The 20931-nt window shown below is 38.0% G+C and overlaps 1 protein-coding gene across 1 annotated transcript in view; it reads left to right on the plus strand.

Annotated features, from left to right (window-relative positions):
- Positions 1–20931, plus strand: part of plcl2 (phospholipase C like 2) — a 42400-nt gene that overhangs the window by 8184 nt on the left and 13285 nt on the right. The window contains exons 3-4 of the mRNA XM_032518098.1: positions 17371–19854; positions 20677–20880. Of these exons, the coding sequence (XP_032373989.1) occupies positions 17371–19854; positions 20677–20880 (2688 nt within the window). The remainder of the gene's footprint in view (positions 1–17370; positions 19855–20676; positions 20881–20931) is intronic.

Genomic DNA, 20931 nt, shown 5'->3' on the forward strand with positions numbered 1-20931 from the left:
CAACTCCCCACTGCTGATAGGTTTACTGGTATATAGGCAAGGTAGTCCCTCAGTTACAGTTGATCCTAAGGATTTACTGTTCCCCATGTATGTCAAACACTAAAACATGATTTATAAAAGCATGCCTATATTTATTAGGCTATTTTAATGGCTTAGTTTTCTATGCAAAAAAGGTATGTGTAAAGGCTCTAGGCTAACCTCAATGTTATTGTAAGCCCAGTTTAACGTGCAGCTTCATTTAATACAATGTACAGTATGTAGTAGGGGGTCCCTGCTTCGTCTCTTTTTCAGTTAAGGGGTCCTTGGCTTAAAAAACGTTAAAGATCCCTGGTATAGGCACAAGCCAACAGTTTGGTGACGCCATCTGAGCCTTAAGTCATAATTTTTAGTTAGTCACGTTAATAACGTAGACTAAAAAATAAAAATAGGGAGGCGGTTTGACGGTATCAAAATTTGGAGACCGCCCAACTCTAATAGAGAAAGTGATAATGTGATGTCATAATCCCAACACTTAAAATTTCCTATTTGAAGGCTATCATGGAAATGAAATACGCAGCAAGCAATGTCTACATGCCAAGATTTTCTTGAAGGCAGTTGTTTTTGACAGCTATGACTGATCGAATATTGCACTGAGGCGGTTGGACCAGTGTCAACAAGGCGGCCTGGTTCACACTGGCAGTCAGAGCCCTCAGTTCTTGGTAAACTGCTTCTTTGAAAAGATGGGAGGATGTGGTCGCCAAGCACATTCTCATTTTAGCAGCTATAATAGTTAGCGCTTAACAACATCACGTTTGTCTGGTGAGGGGGTACAAGCTAATGGCACATCTAAACCTTTCTTCTACAATTGTACGTCTGAAAAAAGTGAAGCATGCAGTTCTTGGTTCTCAAAATAACACCTTTGCAGATCTTTTAATTTGATGGTTGCTGAATACTGAACTAAAAGTGATACTCCACCCAAAATCTACACTCACAGCCTTGTTCAGACCAAAGATTCCCAGCGAGACAAAACGGCTTTAGAATATAGACTAAAACGGATAGGCTAGTCTGAACAGGCCAGATGATGTCGCCTGTGACTCAGCTCGTCATTTTGGCAATGGCTGGTTTTAGAATGTAAGGAGTATCTACTGTATATTATGTGCAGCTACAAAAAGGTTTCACCAAGTCTTTGTTGGGAATCTTTGTTCTGAACTGGGATTAACAATGGCAAGTTTTCAAGTACCAGTACATCCATAGAAGCTCATCTGAAACCACTTTAAATGTACAATAATACATCCATTAAGGAGGCAACCTTCCAGTCCTGTTTTTGTCTTTTGTTAGTCAGATTATTAAAAAATCTGAAATGGAAAAATATTTGACTGCACAACATCACTATGATTTTAATATTAAATAAAATATCAAATTTGCCCTTAACCTTGCCAGAGTTATGCACACCTGGATTGCTCTGTAGTTTAAATTACAGCTGTTCATGCACTCAAAATATCCAATGAGGTAGTTTAACTGCAGCATGAAAGATGGAGCAGCAAATGTTTAGGTTACAGAGCAACGATGTGATACTAAGGCACTTTTGCATAGCTTGAGTTATGGCTTAGGTGTTTTCTAGTTCATTATAAACATTGTCGTCTTTATTAAATTGTAGCCATGTGGGTGGCCAGTGGCAGGAGAAATAAGAAGCCCATGGCTACACTTCTCTTCCCACCCTTATGTCTCACCCTACGTGCTCTTGAACAAGGAGGATCTTTCCATTGCTTGGTAAAAACACTTACTTCACAGCTCTGGTAGGAGAGGAAAACAAACTGAGTTTGTGATATCACCCTGTTAAAAGGGAAAACAATATGGTACTTATTATGGTGGACCAGCAGTGCTGGGAGTCCAAGACAAGTCTCTCCATGGAAATCATCGCATCCTATCATTCAGTCAGGCTCAGTGGCAATGGCTGCATTACTCAGGCCAGTGCATCACTGCCAAGGTGTGATTTTTATTAATAGTTTTCTACCGTTAAGGTAACAACAAAAGAGCAAAATTAACAGTATACACTGAATTGGTATCACCTGTCCTTGTAAGACTGTGTTTGGAAATTTGGATTTCCTTTGAATTTACCTCTTAAATGTGACTTAACTCCTGTAAGCGATAATAATGTAGTTGTTAGTTCTGTCTGTAACTTTTTCGTGAAGTCAACTTTTGCTTTATGTGCCGAAGAGCGATTATATACCATCTGTAATTTTTACGTCTTGAACCATACCATGCACGCTGCATCGTACATACATACATACATACATACATACATACATACATACATACATACATACATACATACATACATTACATACATACATACATACATACATACATACATTCATTCATTCATTCATTCATTCATTCATTCATTTAGCAGTAATGCTTTTAGATATTTTTGAGATCAGCTTTAAGACTTGTTGAAAGACAGTGTTATGTGGTAGATTTACTTTAAATACTTCTGAATATATTGATACGCAATATTTTGGGAGTGCTTTTCCCTGAAGTCTTAAAGTGACAAAATGTTATTGTAACTTTTAAGTGTTTCTAAAAAAAACATTACATGCAGTCTGACTTATTGTAATCAATAATTACTGGTATATGCTACAGTACATTAGTCTATGTGAGTACCTACACTGGAACAAAGTAATTGTAGCCATGGCCAAATTTGTAGTACCAAATGAAGCAAGCAAAATGAATTGGGGGAACCAGTGTTTCCTTCAGGATTTTTTTTTAACAGTGGGGGCAGGTCTGTCATAACAACCCCACCTCCCCCCCAGCTCCGCCGCCAAATGTTTTACATAATGCAAACAAATATATTTAGTCACACACAATGAGGCATATTTTCATTTGTGATTGAACTGTATTTTTTGAGGAACTATACGGCACTTAACATCTGCAACAGGTCTACAAAATGAATTTTATAAGAAGTTTTTCACAGGGAAACTAAAACCCAAATAACTGCAGCCATAGCCAATTTCATTTTATTTAATATTACACTGGCTCCCTTACCGTTTTAGTGTTTCCAGATGTTTGATATCAGGACGGTGAGCTGACAGAACTGACAAAGTTTAACGTTGTCCAATTAGAACAGACCCACCGCGGTGAGGTTTTTGATGGAGCTGATCATTTAATAGTCAACTCGGAAGAAAGCCAACGTTTTGACAATAAACTACATCAACGCAACAGTATGTGGAGTTAAACTGGACGGGGCCAATAACCTCTGAATCGTTCTTAACTTGTTGTTAAATTGCAATGTGAGCGGCAGCCAACAGAGTGTGCATTATGTCAGCAGGTTAATTTTAAAAGGCAACTGCGACTACATTGTGCTATTTCTGTTACCACGGCGGCAGAAATTTTGCCATGGCGGGCTGCCACTACAAAATTAAGAAGGAAACACTGGGAATGCAGGGGGGAACAGAATCCCCTGAAATGACTGTTCAAGTGGCCTTGAACAAGAAACCTAACTTTGTAGTACTCACATTGAGTGTCCATGTCCAGCCTACTACACATTGTTGTTTATTAGCAGACGTTCCCATCATTTAGCCTAAAATGTCCACCGACAGATTGTGGTTTAACCCAAACTTTCTTTGAGCATTGCACCTTACATGCTTGATTGTAATCCAGGTGTCCAACCCAATGCCACTGGCAGTTGATGTGGTAATTCCTTAAAGATCTTTTGACAGCCATCCTTGATGCAGTGTCCTGCTGTTGTCTCACATTCACTGATTGTGGCTGCATGTGTTCAAGGCGACTTGCAGCAGTATTGATCAGTCATTTACCTGAATCATCGCTTGTTCATTTATCAGCTCAGCTGACTTACACGAGTGCTGTTGTCCTCACCCAGGTATTTCAAGGGTAACTCTAATGATAGATTGTGTCATTGTTTTGTTCTGCTTACACTGCTAAAAGTGCTTTGCAGGCTGGTCTAATTATAAGATGTAGTAGGATGCATTGTTCCTTACTGAGTGCTACAACTGCTTATAAATGAGACCATCTTTGGTTTACCCATTGTCCATCTCTATTATCACATCGGCTTTGCATTCGCAGTGTGGCTCATAACCCTGGGAATAGCTGATATATGGGTGTACATTGTACAGTAGGAAAATGGGTTTTGTATCCAGTAGACCCAGTAGTGTAGGTAATCCTTAGGTGAGGTATACATTGGGCCAAACAACCATGTTATAAGGTGGAGGTTTGCTGCTGAAATGGTTGGCTGTACATGTTTGCATTGTAATGTCAGAGGAGACCAGCTAAGTGTTCCTTTTATCTTGTCTTATTCCATCTGAAGTGGACCCATCCTACAGATTGGGAGGAGGCATGCTCACTATGATATCAGAAATAGTACTGGTAATGATAAACTGTAATTGTGCTCAGCTTGGTGGTTGACATGTCTCTCAAGGTTACTTTTTCACACAAGCCATAAATGTCAGAGAACCAGGAGAGGGTTACACAGCCATTTTAAAAGCTGGCTTGCAGGACTGAAATAGACACAAGGGAGACCATTACCTTTCTTTTCATTTAGCTGATATCTGCAGGCCAGAGATCACTGATGATTTTTACAGGCTTAAATTAATCAGCAGCCTATTGGTAACACTGAAGTCATCCTTTCCAAGGGCTATGGACTCATTGCTGTATGTTTTCTTTTGTCCTCTTCCCAAATCCCTATCCAGTATTTAAAAGAAACATTACATGATTTGTGAAAACACCACTGTGATAACTGTTGAAACGTACCTATTAATATTACTGAACTAACAAATTAATTTATTGTAACTGTGGTTAATGGCTCGATCATTATTTGAGAACATGAGTCCTTTCTCCCAAGCCTACAGCTGAAAACCTAAGAGCTGATGATGTAAACCCTGGAACAGCTCCATAGGGAACAGTTTGGAAAATAGTGAACAATGAACTCAGAACACCTAAGGTGTTTTTTTTTCTCTGGTTAATGGTTTAATTCTCCTCATCCTTTTCTCACAGCTCATTTGAGTTAAATTTGGCAAAATATCCCTTTTCATAGCTGAAATACTGCCAATAAAAATGCAGATTTGACTTTAAATTCCAAGAAAACATTTTATAGTGTCAGTGCTCTCAGTGAAGTAATTCATATTGACAAATGGGACTTTTTTGGACCATATTAAAACATTTCGTTGTCACTTTTAACTGCTTATGTAATGTTGTTGCATGTTCTTGTCACTTGTGTGTATCCACCCACCAGTGTTATGCAATAGAGTATGTGGTCCTAATAGGTCAGACAATCCAGTGACTGAAGCCTATTCTTTTAATGCAGATAAACAACCAAGACTTATTTGTCCGTTGTGTTACATCAACTAAATCCCCTCCAATTCTGAAACATATTGTTTGAATACTCACTCAAGAGATTATTTTTGAAAAATTAATACTAATAAAGGTAAGAAATAATAGAATAGAGAACCAGTTAACAAACCAACATGATATACGGTCAAAAACAAGTGTGTGTGTGTGTGTGTGTGAGTGGAATAGATCCTGAATTAAGGTCCCTTTTTTGTTGTCAGCTGATGACTTTGAGTCACAACCACAATGTTCCCAAGATAGAAATATTGCTTTCATGTAAATTATTGTAGTTCAGAAAATGGTAGAGCTTTAAAAGTTTAGTCCCAGGGTAGTCACCTTTCTTGACACTTGATTTGACCGACGACTGATAGCGATGGTACAAGACCGAAGCAGCCGGGCTTTACCAGGTTTCACTGCAGATCAACTAGATAACAAAAAGTCTCTGTATGCTAATTTAAATCAAAGAGCAAGCTCTTTCTTGTTTGGATTTTAATGAATGTTAAATCATTGCAGTGTGTTATATACTGTTTGCAGTCTTATTTTTATGTGGTCCTAGTTTTCTTCAGTCTTGATGGAAATGTATTTTTATACATATTCAAATTAAAACCATCTAGACTAGGGGTGGGAATCTCTTGGCACCTCACGATGCTATTCTGATTCAGAGGCCAACAATTCAATTCTAAACTGATTATTGATGCATCTTTATGCGGCAAGATTTTAACGTACATTTCCATGCGGGATTTAAAAAAAAGAAAATACATATAAATCTGAGTTTGTTAGATTTTAACGTATGCAGTATTTGACACACACAAGTTTTAATGAAATGTTTTGTCTACTGAGGTTTTTATTTTGTATGCATTCCGTGCTTTAGCCGTTCGTGCTTGTGAAAGTATTTCTCTCACAGTGATCTGAGCCGACCATGAGGTGGTCAGATGTAAAGGAGATTAACGACTTTATGTGTTTTCTAATTATTTATGCATGTCTTATTAGATCGTGCGTGTGTGGGTATGTATATATATGTATATATTATATATATTATATTAATAATATAATATATTAATATATGTGTGGTGTGTGTGGTGTGTTATGTATGTATGTAGTGCTTATATATATATAATATATATATATATATAGTGTGTATATATTATGTGTGGTGTATGTTATATATATTGTGATGTGTTATAATGTATGTGTATAGATAATAGTGTATATAATATGTGTGTATATATATGTATTGTATATATATGTATGTATGTGTGTGTATATTTTAATTTATGTATTGTATTGTATATATATGATGTATGTGTGTATATATATGTATAGTGGTATATATATGTATGTGTGTATATTATAAATATTATATATAATGTATGTATGTATGTGTAATTGTATGTATGTGTATATATAATGTATGTGTGTATATATATATGTATGTGTGGATATATATGTATGTGTGTATATTGTAGTGTGTATATATATATATAGTAGTGTGTATATATGTATGTATGGTGATAATATATATGATGTGTGTTATATATGTATTATGTATGTGATTATATATAGTATGTGTGTATATATGTATGTATATATGTAGGATGTTTATATTATATGTATGTATGTGTGTGTATATATAGTTGTATGTATATATATATAAAATATATATATGTGTATGTAGTGTATATATATTATATATATATATATATATATATATATATATATATATATATATATATATATATATGTATTGTGTATGTATGTGGTATATACCTCACGGCCACTTTATAGGTACCCATGCTAGTAACGGGTTGGCCCTTTTGCCTTCAGAACGCCTCAATTCTTTGTGGCATAGATTCAACAAGGTGCTGGAAGATTCCTCAGGGAGTTTGGTCCATATTGACATGATGGCATCACCAGTTGCCGCAGATTTGTCGGTGCACATCCATGATGCGAATCTCCCGTTCACCACATCCCAAAGATGCTCTATTGGATTGAGATCTGGTGACTGTGGAGGCATTTGAGTACAGCGAACTCATTGTCATGTTCAAGAAACCAGTCTGTGATGATTCCAGCTTTATGACATGGCGCATTATCTGCTGAAAGTAGCCATCAGAAGTTGGGACATTATGGTCAAAGGGATGGACAGGTCAGCAACAATACTCAGGTAGGCTGTGGCGTTGCAACGATGCTCAATTGGTACCAAGGGGCCCAAAGAGTGCCAAGAAAATATTCCCCACACATGACACCACCACCACCAGCCTGAACCATATACAAGGCAGGATGGATCCATGCTTTCATGTGTAGACGCCAAATTCGACCCTACCATCCCTGTCCGCAGAAATCGAGACTCATCAGACAGGAAAACTTTTCCAATTTCTATTGTCCAATTTCGATGAGCTTGTGCAAATTGTAGTCTCAGTTTCCTGTTCTTAGCTGAAAGGAGTGGCACCCGATGTGGTCTTCTGCTGCTGTAGCCCATCTGCCTCAAAGTTCGACGTACGTGCGTTCAGAGATGCTTTCTGCCCACCTTGGTTGTAACGGTGGGTGTTGAGTCACTGTTGCCCTTCTATCAGCTCGAACCAGTCTGGCCATTCTCCTCGACCTCTGGCATCAACAAGGCATTTCCGCCCACAGAACTGCCGCTCACTGGATATTTTTCTTTTTCGGACCATTCTGTAAACCCTAGAGATGGTTGTGCGTGAAAATCCCAGTAGATAGCAGTTTGAAATACTCAGACCAGCCCTTCTGGCACCACAATCATGCCACGTTCAAAGTCACTCAAATCACTTTCTTCCCCATACTGATGCTCGGTTTGAACTGCAGGAGATTCTCTTGACCATTCTACATGCCTAATGCACTGAGTTGCCGCCATGTGATGGCTGCTTAGAAATTAAGTGTTAACGAGCAGTTGGACAGGTGTACCATATAAGTGGGCGTGAGTGTATATATGTAGTGTAGTGTATATATATATATGTATGTATGTAGTGTATATATATATGTATGTGTGTATATATATAATGTGTGTTATATATATATAATGTATGTGTGTATATAATATATGTATGTGTGTATATATTAATATGTATGTGTGTATATATAGTGTATATATAAATATGTATGTATGGTGTTATATATATATATATATGTATGTATGTGTGTGTGATATATATATATATTATTATATATTATATATATGTATGTATGTATGATGTAGTATGTATGTATGGGTAGTATGTATGTGTGTGTGTATATATATGTATGTGTGTGTGTATATATATGATGTGGTGTATATATATGTATGTGTGTATATTATATGGTATGTGTATATATTATAATGTATGTGTGTATATATATATGATTGTGTATATATATTGTGTGTGTGTGTGTGTGTATATACTGTATAGTGTATATAGGTGTGGTGTGGTATATATATATATATGTATGTATGTGTGTGTATATATGTGTGTGTGGGTGTGATGTATGTATGTATGTATGTGTGTATATATATATATATATATATACACACACCATTTTCTTTTCTCCCTTTTGGCTTTTTTTACATTTTTTTTTTTTTATTCTGTAGTCTTGCCTAAATTTTAAGTTGGTGTCCATATCCATCCTCATTCAGTCACTCTTTTTCTGATTTGTACTTGCCTGAAGACAGTAAATTCTAAATAAAAATCAACACATTTATTTTTTATACATAGATATTTTTTAATAATCAATTAATAACTTATCAGAATCGAGCATTGAATTGTTCTAGAGAGAATCGTGAAGCATCTAAAAATCTATTTATTTTCCCCACCCCTAATCTAGACAGGTCTCACTGCATTTATTAAAATAGAATAGAATGCCTTTATTGTCATTATACACATGTGCAATACCTGTGCAACGAGATTGAAGAAACCCCTTTTCCAGCGTCAACAAGAAGGAATATAACATGGAATAAAATATAAGTAGTGCAAAAGAAAAAAGGTGTGTGTGTGTGTGTGGGGGCGGTGCACAGTTCCAGAGACAACTATATACATGTATAAATTAGTAAAAAAGATAAATATGGTTTGTATACGCATTATGAAAATATTAGTTATGAAATTGCAGTTATTGGTGTATCAAAATTATTACATATTGCACAGTTATGAAATTAAATGATTAAATGTTAAATATTGCACAGTAATGAAATTACACAGGATTTCAGTTTCTTCTAAAGTGTTATATATTAATTATTGCACAGTAGGTGGGAAGAAGAAAGGCGGGGGATAGGCTGTGAAGTCAGTGCATGTGAGTTCAGAGTGGTTATGGGAAGGAACTGTTCTTGAGTCTGTTAATCCTACAAAAGTAACACATCCCAAATAATTGGGGTGTAATGGTACATTTACTGTACACTGGACCCGTATATTCGACTATTTGGAAATTTATTTGTTTGGTAGATTTTCAGTTATCAATTTTGAGATCCGGATTTTACTTTTTTTTTTTCTTTCTCAATACTGTAGAATAAGAGAAGCTTTAAAAATGAATTCCTTTAATCAAACCGAAAGACACGTGTTCCAGCGCAGTGTTTCCATTTCAGCTCGGTGTGAAAGTCTTTAGTACGTTTTGCTGTTATTTATGGTTTCGCTGTTTCTCTTCTCTTGTTTGATCTCTTTTATCACAGGGTTGGGGCTTTGCACACACACACACACACACACACACACACACACACACACACACACCACAAACACCAAACACACACACACACACAACACACAGTGCGAGCAAAGGGGTTTCCAATGTTGAAAAGTTACATAACCGAATGTGCCTGTTTGGAATTAGTACAAAAATGTGGAACTGAACTGGATATCAAAATATGATTTCCTCTTCCTTACTGTCACCAGTTGTTTTCCTTGTGACTCATTTTGTTCTAGTTTTTTTTTTTTTTTTTTTTTTTTCTTTTCTTTCCAAAGCTCATTCTGTCAGTTACTCTCCCATCTCTCTTTCCCACACATTAGATTTATTTTCCTCTCAACCTTCTCTGCCTTCTGAACATATCCGGTGGTGTTAACACAGTATTGTTGTTTTGATGATGCACCTTGGGAAGAAATAAGTAGTGGTTGGTTTGATGCAACCAATCTCCCTGCTAATTACCGTATATAGCATAAAAGTTATCATGAACAAATGATATGGTATAGAGGCATGACTCAAAATCATAAATCATCCCTAATACTTAGTCAACCCTATAGACAACATTTGATTTAAGTATATTATGGTCAAACCTATAGACAACATTAGATTTAAGTATATTATGGTCAAACCTATAGACAACATTAGATTTAAGTATATTATGTTCAAAGTGCATGAGACTGATCGATGCATCACACTGGATCAATGTCAAAGATTGTTGTTCCCATCAGTCACTTAGAGACTCAAACGCAGGAAAATAGGGTCCAGGTTCAAAGCTCAAAGCGCTTTTACATTACAGGAACCATTTATCATTCACACAGATTCATACACTGTGGCCGAAGCTGCCGTACACGGTGCCAACTGCTCATCAGATAAACATTCACACACATTTACACTTCAACGCACAGCATCGGAGGCAACTCGGTTCGACATGAAACTGTAGGGCCAGGGATCGAACCAACAACCTTCCAATTTGTAGTTAAGTGTCAATTATTGCATCTGATATGACAATGTCAGTGCATTGGGCATAATGCAAACTCCACTTCGTTATTTGACACAATATTCAGGCGTCCGAGTGTTAAACGTTAAACTAAAGCCATAGATTTACCCAACCAGCAGTATGTTAAATAAGAAACTTAGATGTGGAAATTGTCAAATCATAATACTCTTCTTTCACTCACAATCAAATAAGAAGCTCTAAAGGCTAACTGATTTCTAGCGGTGACCAGGTTTGTATGTCCTTTCTTTATTTATCCTATCTTTATTTACTCTTAGGTTGAGCTATCGGTCCTAAAAAAGGAACATATCCCACTGTTAGAGCTGTGGGATGTGTATGAGCTTCTTAGGTAACCACTCTGTTGCCTTAGCTTGCTTGGTAGGTAGTGGAGGAGACTTTAATGCAGTCTTGGATCTAATCCAGAGATAGACAAAGATTCAGCATCTGAAGCTTGATAATGGGACTGAGTTGTTTTTTTTTTTGTTTTTGTTTTTTCTTTTTTTTTTTGTGCCACAGAACATTATAAATCTGTTTCCGGTTCCAAAAGGAATGTGTGCAAAATATGTCAAAATTTAATTTGTAGTTTTACAACATAGACTAATTGATCACTAAGTAGGAATGTTCATAAACACCATTAGTGATTGTACATTAAAACAATAGAGATGTGTTTTGGGGTAACGATAGGGTCACATTTGGTAGACCTATTACTGATGTGATTCTTCACATTGAATAGATTTGAGATTATTGTGAAGGCAAAAAAGTGTATTTATGCTGTAGAACAGTGGAGCAGGAAGTAATAGGTCCCCTGTCATGTCCTCAGTTGTACAGACCGTTCATAACTGCTCACTGAGCCGGAAAGAAATGCGTGATTCAGTCCATTAGGGGATTCAGATTCCTACGGGATCTGTGAGCAGTCTTTACTTATTCACTGTTGTTTTATTGTCTCGTCTTTTGTTTGCCTCTCTCTAACTCACCCTCTGTCGCATTCACTGATTTAAACACCAAGTATATATTGGAAGAATATGTAAAGGCATAAAAGTAATATCCCCTGTCAGGGCAAGCCTGTTGGGATTAGCCTTGTTATTCTCTCGTTATTATGAAACACCTTGGCAACATCTGATATCCTTTTTATTTTGTGAACATAACTAAAAAGAAAAATAAACTCAGAAATGGATCATGAGCATCGTTGAGCCACAGTTATGCTAGAATTTCTCTCAGCAATGAAAGAGAGACTTTAACCTCGATTCCCCCGACATTATACTGTATAAACACATACAGTTTCACAGGGTTCAAAAAGTGAGTAAGAGCATCTTATGACAGTGTGTGTTTGGTGTTTCCCACTGAAACTGCAGTATTCTCTTTATTGACAGCTAGTTATTAACACAAAAGGATGGTCACACATCAGGTGGGGATTGGATAAGTTATTGATCAAAAACCAGTGACTCGGCATGTATTTACTCTTGCTGTTAGTTCTGGCTCATGACATTGACTTCCCAACTCACTCTTTTATAACAAACACACCACCAAACTACCACACTCTTAATTGTGGTTATAAAGTTCCTGAAATATTCAAGGTAAAACATTGAATGGAAGTTAACAAGACTTATGGGGAATAAAATGGAAATATAGAGGTTATTTGCTTAGGCTATATTTACCATGTCATATGCAAATTCATAATTTTATAACCCAAGCAGACAAAATCACTTCATTTGTCAAATATAATGTAAAATGTGCAATGTGTTGAATTATCTAGCTAGCAAGTTAACTAATGGGGAAAGGTTCTTTTGAAAATTTGAGCCAAAAACGTGGGCTGTGTGCAAAATGTACTGTGTATATAGTACGAAATATAACAAATATCAAATCTATTCACTTCAGTAATATAATTACAACTTACCTGAAAGCATGTAGTTCTGTGGCTCAGACTGCACTGTGCATGCACATGGTTGTAATTCTACTGAATTCCTATTTAATGGGATAGAAGAGTACTACCTCTGCTAATTGTCAATTATACGGCCATACTTTTAACCACAAAATGCCATAAGACCTATTGCTTTTTTTTAATGTGAATGCCCAAAACAAGTTATAACTATTTTTATGTTGAAATTGTGAAAAAAAAAATATAGCAACTTACAGACCCTTTTCAGCCTTACTTTGCAACTATACAGGTGACTTGATGATCAGCAGTAAAACTCCATAAATCCTTAAAAGCAGTTGGCCCTAATTTTACTAAAACACAGCAACCTTGTAGGAAAGAAAGTTCCTAGTTGAGGCTGTGCTTCTGACATTACTTGGTCTTTTCAGGTATTCTGATTTTAAAGCTAGTTTTGGCACTGTGCTTTGACCTGGCCAATACCAAACATCTTGGTCAAAGTTCACGTTCATTGTTGGACTTCAAAAAAACATAGATGGACATACTGTAGATAAATAAAATTGAAGTCTAGAAGAACATACCCTATAAAGCAAATATCTGATCAACAATGACAATCTGATGACGACAATCTCGTCTTTTAAGGTACCATTTTAAGGACTAATAAAACTGGCCTATACTTATTGCATGAGAAAACACCCTGGGTCATCTGACTTTTACCAGAGACTGAAAAGTGTCCTCAGGAAATAATAACAAATGCATAGAAGGAGATGGGTGTGGGCAGTATTGTTTTCTACTTTGTGCTAAAGGAAGCAGAGGGAAATCCTGAGAAGAATGCCTGGCATGGCGCTCCTGTTAATAAATACTGCAGGAAGCAGACACATACTATCAATAAGCAGTGACCGTGTATTCACATTCTGGCCCAGATCATAAGGATTATCTGCAGTCATGCATTTAGTTTTTAAGCTCCCCTTTTATATAATAAATTATCCTTAAGCAGCAGACAGTGTTAACAAATATGATTGTGTTTACATTTAATTGACATGGTCCATACGTAGAGAGGTGTTAGATTCTACCTGCAGTGTGTCAACCTCTGTTTTGCAATACTCTTAACACACAGATGGGGTTCATAATGATTAATTGATTTTGAAAAATCATTGCATAATATATTCAGAATTCGCCACTGACAGGCTTCTCTGGATCTGTTAGATAAGGTGTTTTGTACTTGAGATGTTTTTAATGTTGGCATTCATCCTCCTCTGTACTTCATCTGTTTAGTTTTATTATGCTATAATCTACTCTGATGCCTTAATTGTGCAAACAAATAAACAATCTGACCCAGACTGTGCTGTCAGCAGTATGCAGTGCTCTGGATCAATTGTCTTTTCCTCATTGTGGGTGTGGGTGTGGGGGTTTGGGGGTGTGGGTGTGCGTGCGCGGCACAGCTAGGCTAATCCCTGTGTATTTCTAACAATAATGAGTGATTTGTGATGGGTGGCTTCAAAATCTACAGAAAAGCTGGTCTTGTGAAAAAATGACGGCTACAATTTCATCTATCAAGTCGGAGTTGTCACGTTTCCTATTATGTCAGCTGAATGAGTGAAGTAAATGGAGAAAGATATAAATTTATCAGGTGGAGGATGTGTGAAAGCTTTTATCAGTCCTTCAGGATTTCACAGCCTTTTTTTTTTTTTACAAGTGTTGCGGTCCAAAATGCCTGATTTTGCGGCAGCTTTTGTAAGAAGTTGCAATAAAAGTTGTGATGCAAGTGTTGAAATGAAGTTGCAAGAGAGTGAAAATTGCTAAAAAATTGGTATAATCCTTTCACAAGGAAAAGGAAACTTATTATGGGGCAAAAACTACTCTGGGCTGAGCTTTCCTAGTAACCATACCAAAAAGGCTCAGGGTGCTGCAAATGTTGGTAAGTTATGAAAATGACTGGTGGATTTAAGACAAAAAATAATAATTTATTGAATGGATCATATTTGAACATGTCTGTCAGGGGCTTGTTAGTTAATTTCCTTTCCTGGCATGAGACACACATTCATACGGCTTGTTGGCAGGACGGTCTAAAATGTTTTGCGCGGTCTTTGGCTGTGCGTTGTGTTGGTAATTGTGAGATGTTTGAGTCACACACGTCTCGTCTTCATATCTGAAACAAGAAAATGAATTTGGCGATGTACGTGTGTTATGTTAACCCGTTCTCACTCCCGCTTGGTCAGTAGAGAGACTAAGCGGTGGTGTCGTAAAGTCTGGCACATGGGACTGCTGTGATTGGGGAAACTCCAGTTATTGGTCAAATTTGCAGTAAAGTTGCGTTGATTGGTCAAAATTACGAGTCACATCGAAGTCACGATGATTGGTTGAATTTGCGTGAATTGTTGCAAATTCCTGGAAGGAGTGTCTTATATGCATTTATAGTCAGGTAGCTATAGCCCCATCAATCATACAAGTAACCTATCATTCCTATTATTAAACCCCTTTTTATGACTTTGTCCATCTTCCCTTAACACATGCTTATGGTTGCCGGTTCTTTCAGTGTGATGTGATGTGAGGGATGCACAGCTCAGTTTGATTACATAAGAGGCTGTAAAGGCTTTGTTCATTTCATTAAACACCAAAGGAAAATTAAGATCAATGGGTTCTACTAATGTGCAGCATAGGAAATTATTAACCTAGCAACATCATATGGTTGACAAAATAATGCATTGCTACTGTGGTACCACTAACCTGCCACCTGATGATTAACAAGGGTGTGGCTGGTGCAAAATTTGTCAAATATGTTGGAACAATCCAAAATATAAAATGATGTCCTTGTGCTGAAGATACCTGCTGTATCAAAAAAAAGAGCTGGATTTATTTAAAATGTCACAAATGTGGCTGATGTAGATGACTGTGTATTTGTAGGCGATACTATCCTTAGGGAGATTTCATGTTGTATCTCCATAATGTACAGTGACAGGTACCTTGAGTCACCCAATAAAGTTGCTGCTGTGCCGCTCAGCAAATGTTCAGAGGGAACAAAGAGGGAACAGGAAGGAAGGACATAACATGCAAACAGTATATCGGAGCAGACAGCTTGTTGTGTTCTGTTGTATTGTTATGTAAGGTGGAGATCAACTTTTTTTCTTCATGTTGAAAACTTATAATTTAAAATAACATAATTTTAAATCCTGAAACCTGCTATAAAAACATTTGTATGTCTCTGCAGCTGTGGCTGGAGGCATTGTGTTTTCGGGTTGTCTGGATGTCATATTCTTGTGAACGAAATATCCCACTCTCTGGAGGAAATGTCTTCAAATTTGGCATAAATGTTTACTTGGACTGATTTTGGTGGTCAAAGGTAACTTTGACCTCACAATGTGTAATTATGACATTTCACAACAAATGTCTAATTGGATAAAATGATGAAGTGATGACATTTTATATACAAAAAAGTCAACTTCACTGTGACATAATGTTATGCAAAAACGCTTTTCTGGCCGTAATGTAACACCATAACGCAGGAACCGAAGGGGAGACATTTGGTTGGATACTGAATTGCTGACACTAATCTTGGGTGCACACCTTGAAACTGTGGTGATTGTATAGATAGTTTTGTGGTGCTGGGTTGACGAAGTGTGTGTGTAAAGCATCCATGTTTTGCCAAAAAGTACACTTAATGCCTTTTTATTAAATTGTTTTAAAGTCTACACTACGTACATAATGAGCCTGGATAGAGACGTAAACTGCAACTTGACTGATTGGCTGAGGCATAAAACCGCAAGGCAACAGTTCCACTTCAGGTCTTTTTGTGGTGATCAGTCTAAAGACTGGCTGAAGGAATGATAACCCTAAATCGGAAACTAATTTTAGGTAAAAATAAACTGTAATTAACACATGAACCACATTTTGTTCTGTCATTAGTTTAAACATCTCAGTGGTCCCAGCAGGGTCATGCTTTTCTAAAGCCTTCTTAAGTGTTAGCAGTGCTGAAAGAAGTATTGAGATCTTCTACATAAGTAAAAGAGTACCACAATGATAAAGTACTGCATTGGAAATATTTCTTACCTAGATAATTATTAGCTGAAACATATACTTAAAGCCCCCATTCAGTTATATTTGTCACATTAATTGAAAATTATTACTTGTTCATTAACATGTGAGCAGCATTTAAATGTGGTCAAGGTATAGCTAATTTTAACAATGTTAGATCTTTTATATTTCTTTTCAGCTGTGAAAGATTGCAAATGACTGTAAATGTGCATCAAACATTTACTCTTTGTAGACTTGATTTATTTGTTTAGCTAATCATGAGAAGTAAAGCACTATTGGGGAAACACGTTCTATTTCAGAAAGCAAGAACACCTCTAAACAGCTGAAAAGATACTGTATGCATTATATTCCTTATTGTAGTAACATATAAACAATTAAAGATTTTTACTGGATGTCTTTTTAGCAGTGTTCTTCTTATACATCTTACATCTTTTATTTATCATTCAGAATCTACAGAAGGGTTTTTATTTGTGCACTATTTTCTGTTTCTCTGCAGGATAGCTCAAGACAGCGTAAAGATAGAAAGAAGACTGTATCATTCAGCAGCATGCCCACAGAGAAGAAAATTAGCAGTGCAAGTGACTGCATCAGCGCAATGGTGGAAGGCTCTGAGTTGAAGAAAGTGCGATCCAATTCCCGCATCTACCACCGCTACTTTCTCCTTGATGCCGACATGCAGTCTTTGAGATGGGAGCCCTCGAAGAAGGAATCGGAAAAGGCCAAAATTGATGTGAAATCCATCAAGGAGGTGCGAACAGGGAAAAATACAGACACTTTTAGAACTAATGGAACCTATGATCAGATATCAGAGGACTGTGCCTTCTCAATCATCTTTGGGGAGAACTATGAGTCCCTGGACCTGGTGGCAAACACTGCAGATGTTGCCAACATTTGGGTTACAGGGCTGAGGTACCTGATCTCCTATGGGAAGCACACCTTGAACATGATAGAGAGCAGTCAGAACAACATGCGCTCATCTTGGCTGGGTGAACTTTTCGATGAAGCAGGCGGTTACAACAGCAAACAAATAAGCATATGTGCTGCTGTGCAGCTAGTTAAAAAGTTGAACCCAGGACTTAAAAATGTGAAAATAGAACTGAAGTTCAAAGAGTTTCACAAAGCTAAAGACAAAGCAGGTTCTGATGTGACAAAAGATGAGTTCATTGAGGTCTTTCATGATCTTTGCACCAGACCAGAAATTTATTTTCTCTTTGTTCAGTTCTCAAGTAACAAAGAATTTCTGGATACCAAGGACTTAATGATATTTCTGGAGGCAGAGCAGGGAATGGCACAAGTCAGTGAAGACACTAGCATAGACGTCATTCAGAAATATGAACCGTCTAAAGAGGGCCAGCTCAAGGGTTGGCTTTCTCTTGATGGGTTCACCAACTATCTGATGTCTCCAGAGTGCCATATATTTGACCCTGAACAAAAAACCGTATGCCAAGACATGAAACAGCCCTTGTCCCACTATTACATTAATGCATCCCACAACACATATCTGATAGAAGATCAGTTCAGAGGTCCCTCTGATGTGACAGGGTATATCCGTGCCCTCAAGATGGGCTGCCGCAGTGTAGAGCTGGATGTGTGGGATGGGCCTGATAACGAACCTGTTATTTACACTGGTCACACAATGACATCACAGATAGTTTTTCGCAGCGTCATTGATGTCATCAACAAGTATGCCTTTGTTGCATCCGAGTTTCCACTTCTACTGTGCTTAGAAAATCATTGCTCCTTAAAGCAGCAGAGAGTCATGTTTCAGCACCTAAAGAAGATCCTTGGAGACAGGATCCACATAGATTCCCCAAAACCTGAGGACTGCTACCTCCCCTCTCCCTTCGAACTGAAGGGAAAGATCCTGCTGAAGGGTAAGAAACTGAGCACAAACTGCACCGCTTCAGAAGGTGAGGTGACAGATGAAGATGAGGGGGCAGAAATGTCTCAAAGGATGAGCATTGAGTCTGCTGAACAACAGACTATCGCGCCCAAGAAATTCCAGCTGTCCAAGGACCTTTCTGATCTTGTGACCTTGTGTAAGTCCGTGGAATTCAAAGACTTTCCAACATCTTTCCAGAACCAGAAGCAATGGGAGCTTTGCTCTTTCAATGAGGTCTTTGCCAGTCGCTGTGCCAGTGACCTCCCAGGTGACTTTGTTAACTACAACAAAAAGTACCTTGCACGAGTTTACCCAAGCCCCATGCGCATCGACTCTAGCAACATGAATCCACAAGATTTCTGGAAGTGTGGTTGCCAAATTGTGGCAATGAACTACCAGACTCCTGGCCTGATGATGGATTTAAACATCGGCTGGTTCCGTCAGAATGGGAACTGCGGCTATGTACTGCGTCCAGCGATCATGAGGGAGCACGTTTCATATTTTAGTGCCAACACTAAAGATTCAGTACCTGGTGTTTCTCCACAGCTCTTACACATCAAGATCATCAGTGGCCAAAACTTCCCCAAACCCAAAGGCTCGGGTGCCAAAGGAGACGTAGTAGACCCTTATGTGTATGTGGAAATTCACGGAATTCCTGCTGACTGTGCTGAACAAAGGACTAAAACCGTCAACCAGAATGGGGACAACCCTCTGTTTGATGAGAGCTTTGAGTTTCAGATCAATCTCCCTGAGCTTGCAATGGTGCGCTTTGTGGTGCTAGATGACGACTACATTGGTGATGAATTTATTGGCCAATATACAATCCCTGTTGAGTGTCTCCAGCCAGGTTTTCGCCATGTACCACTACAATCTCTAACAGGCGAGGTTCTGCCACATACCTTGTTGTTTGTTCATGTGGCCATAACCAATCGAAGAGGGGGCGGAAAACCACACAAAAGGGGACTGTCTGTACGAAAGGGCAAGAGAAGTAGAGAGTATGCCAGCATGAGAGTGTTATTAATCAAGGCTGTGGATGATGTCTTCAAAACAGCCATGCTGCCACTGAGGGAGGCAACAGATCTCAGAGAAAACATGCAGGTAAGACATGATGAGCTAATGTGTGCACAACTGAACCAACTTTTTCTTCCATCTCCCAGCAAGGGAATGTTTTTCTCTGAAAGGGTAGACTGAAGAAAATGTAACCCCAAGTCAAGTAAAGATTATAACCAGATTTACTACAAAGAATCTTGAGCATCTAAAAAAGAAAAGGAAAAAAAAAGCCTCCCCATCTGGAAAGATTTAAACAAAACCAGCAGGTTTAATTAAATAAAATGTTATCTAATCCTTATGTGTGCAATAGTCAAAATCGATGCTGGAATAAAGTTGAGAAACATTTTGATGAGATCCCTTTTAAAATGTGTGTGTGTGTGTGTGTGTGTGTGTGTGTGTGTGTGTGTGTGTGTGTGTGTGTGTGTGTGTGTGTGTGTGTGTGTGTGTGTGTGTGTGTGTGTGTGTGTGTGTGTGTGTGTGTGTGTGTGTGTGTGTGTGTGTGTGTGTGTGTGTGTGTGTGTGTGTGTGTGTGTGTGTGTGTGTGTGTGTGTGTGTGTGTGTGTGTGTGTGTGTGTGTGTGTGTGTGTTCGTGTTCCATTTCCGTGTGAAACTGGTGTCAGTCCAAAAGGATTAGCTAACGTGCCAAAAATAAAAGTTCTCATAGGTAAGGAGTGAGCTTCCAGCCACTTCCTTGACTATTCTGTGGGGTTGTGGTTATATATTTAATGCAGATTTTAGCCACATTGAATATATTCCCTTTCTTTTCAGACTTTTTCTAGTGTACTTTTACATATATTTTGCTTGCTATGCCAGTATGAACCAGTATAACTGCTTGCAAGCCCAGCTTTAATTTATCTCTTATCTCTGCAGAATGCCATTGTGTCCTTTAAAGAGCTGTGCGGCCCTTCAGCAGTGGCTAACCTGAAGCAGTGCATCTTGGCCCTTTCTCCTCGACTGACTGGACCCGACAACAGCCCCCTTCTGGTGTTCAATCTCGCCGACCAGTACCCTAACTTGGAGCCCCAAGGCCTGCTACCAGAGGTCCTCAAGAAAGTCATCACCACCTATGACACGGTGAGTAGTCTGAAAGACTTTGTTTGCACAATAATACCGCCTGGAAGTACA

The sequence above is a fragment of the Etheostoma spectabile genome, chromosome 6, assembly GCF_008692095.1.
Source record: "Etheostoma spectabile isolate EspeVRDwgs_2016 chromosome 6, UIUC_Espe_1.0, whole genome shotgun sequence".
Classification (NCBI taxonomy): domain Eukaryota; kingdom Metazoa; phylum Chordata; class Actinopteri; order Perciformes; family Percidae; genus Etheostoma; species Etheostoma spectabile.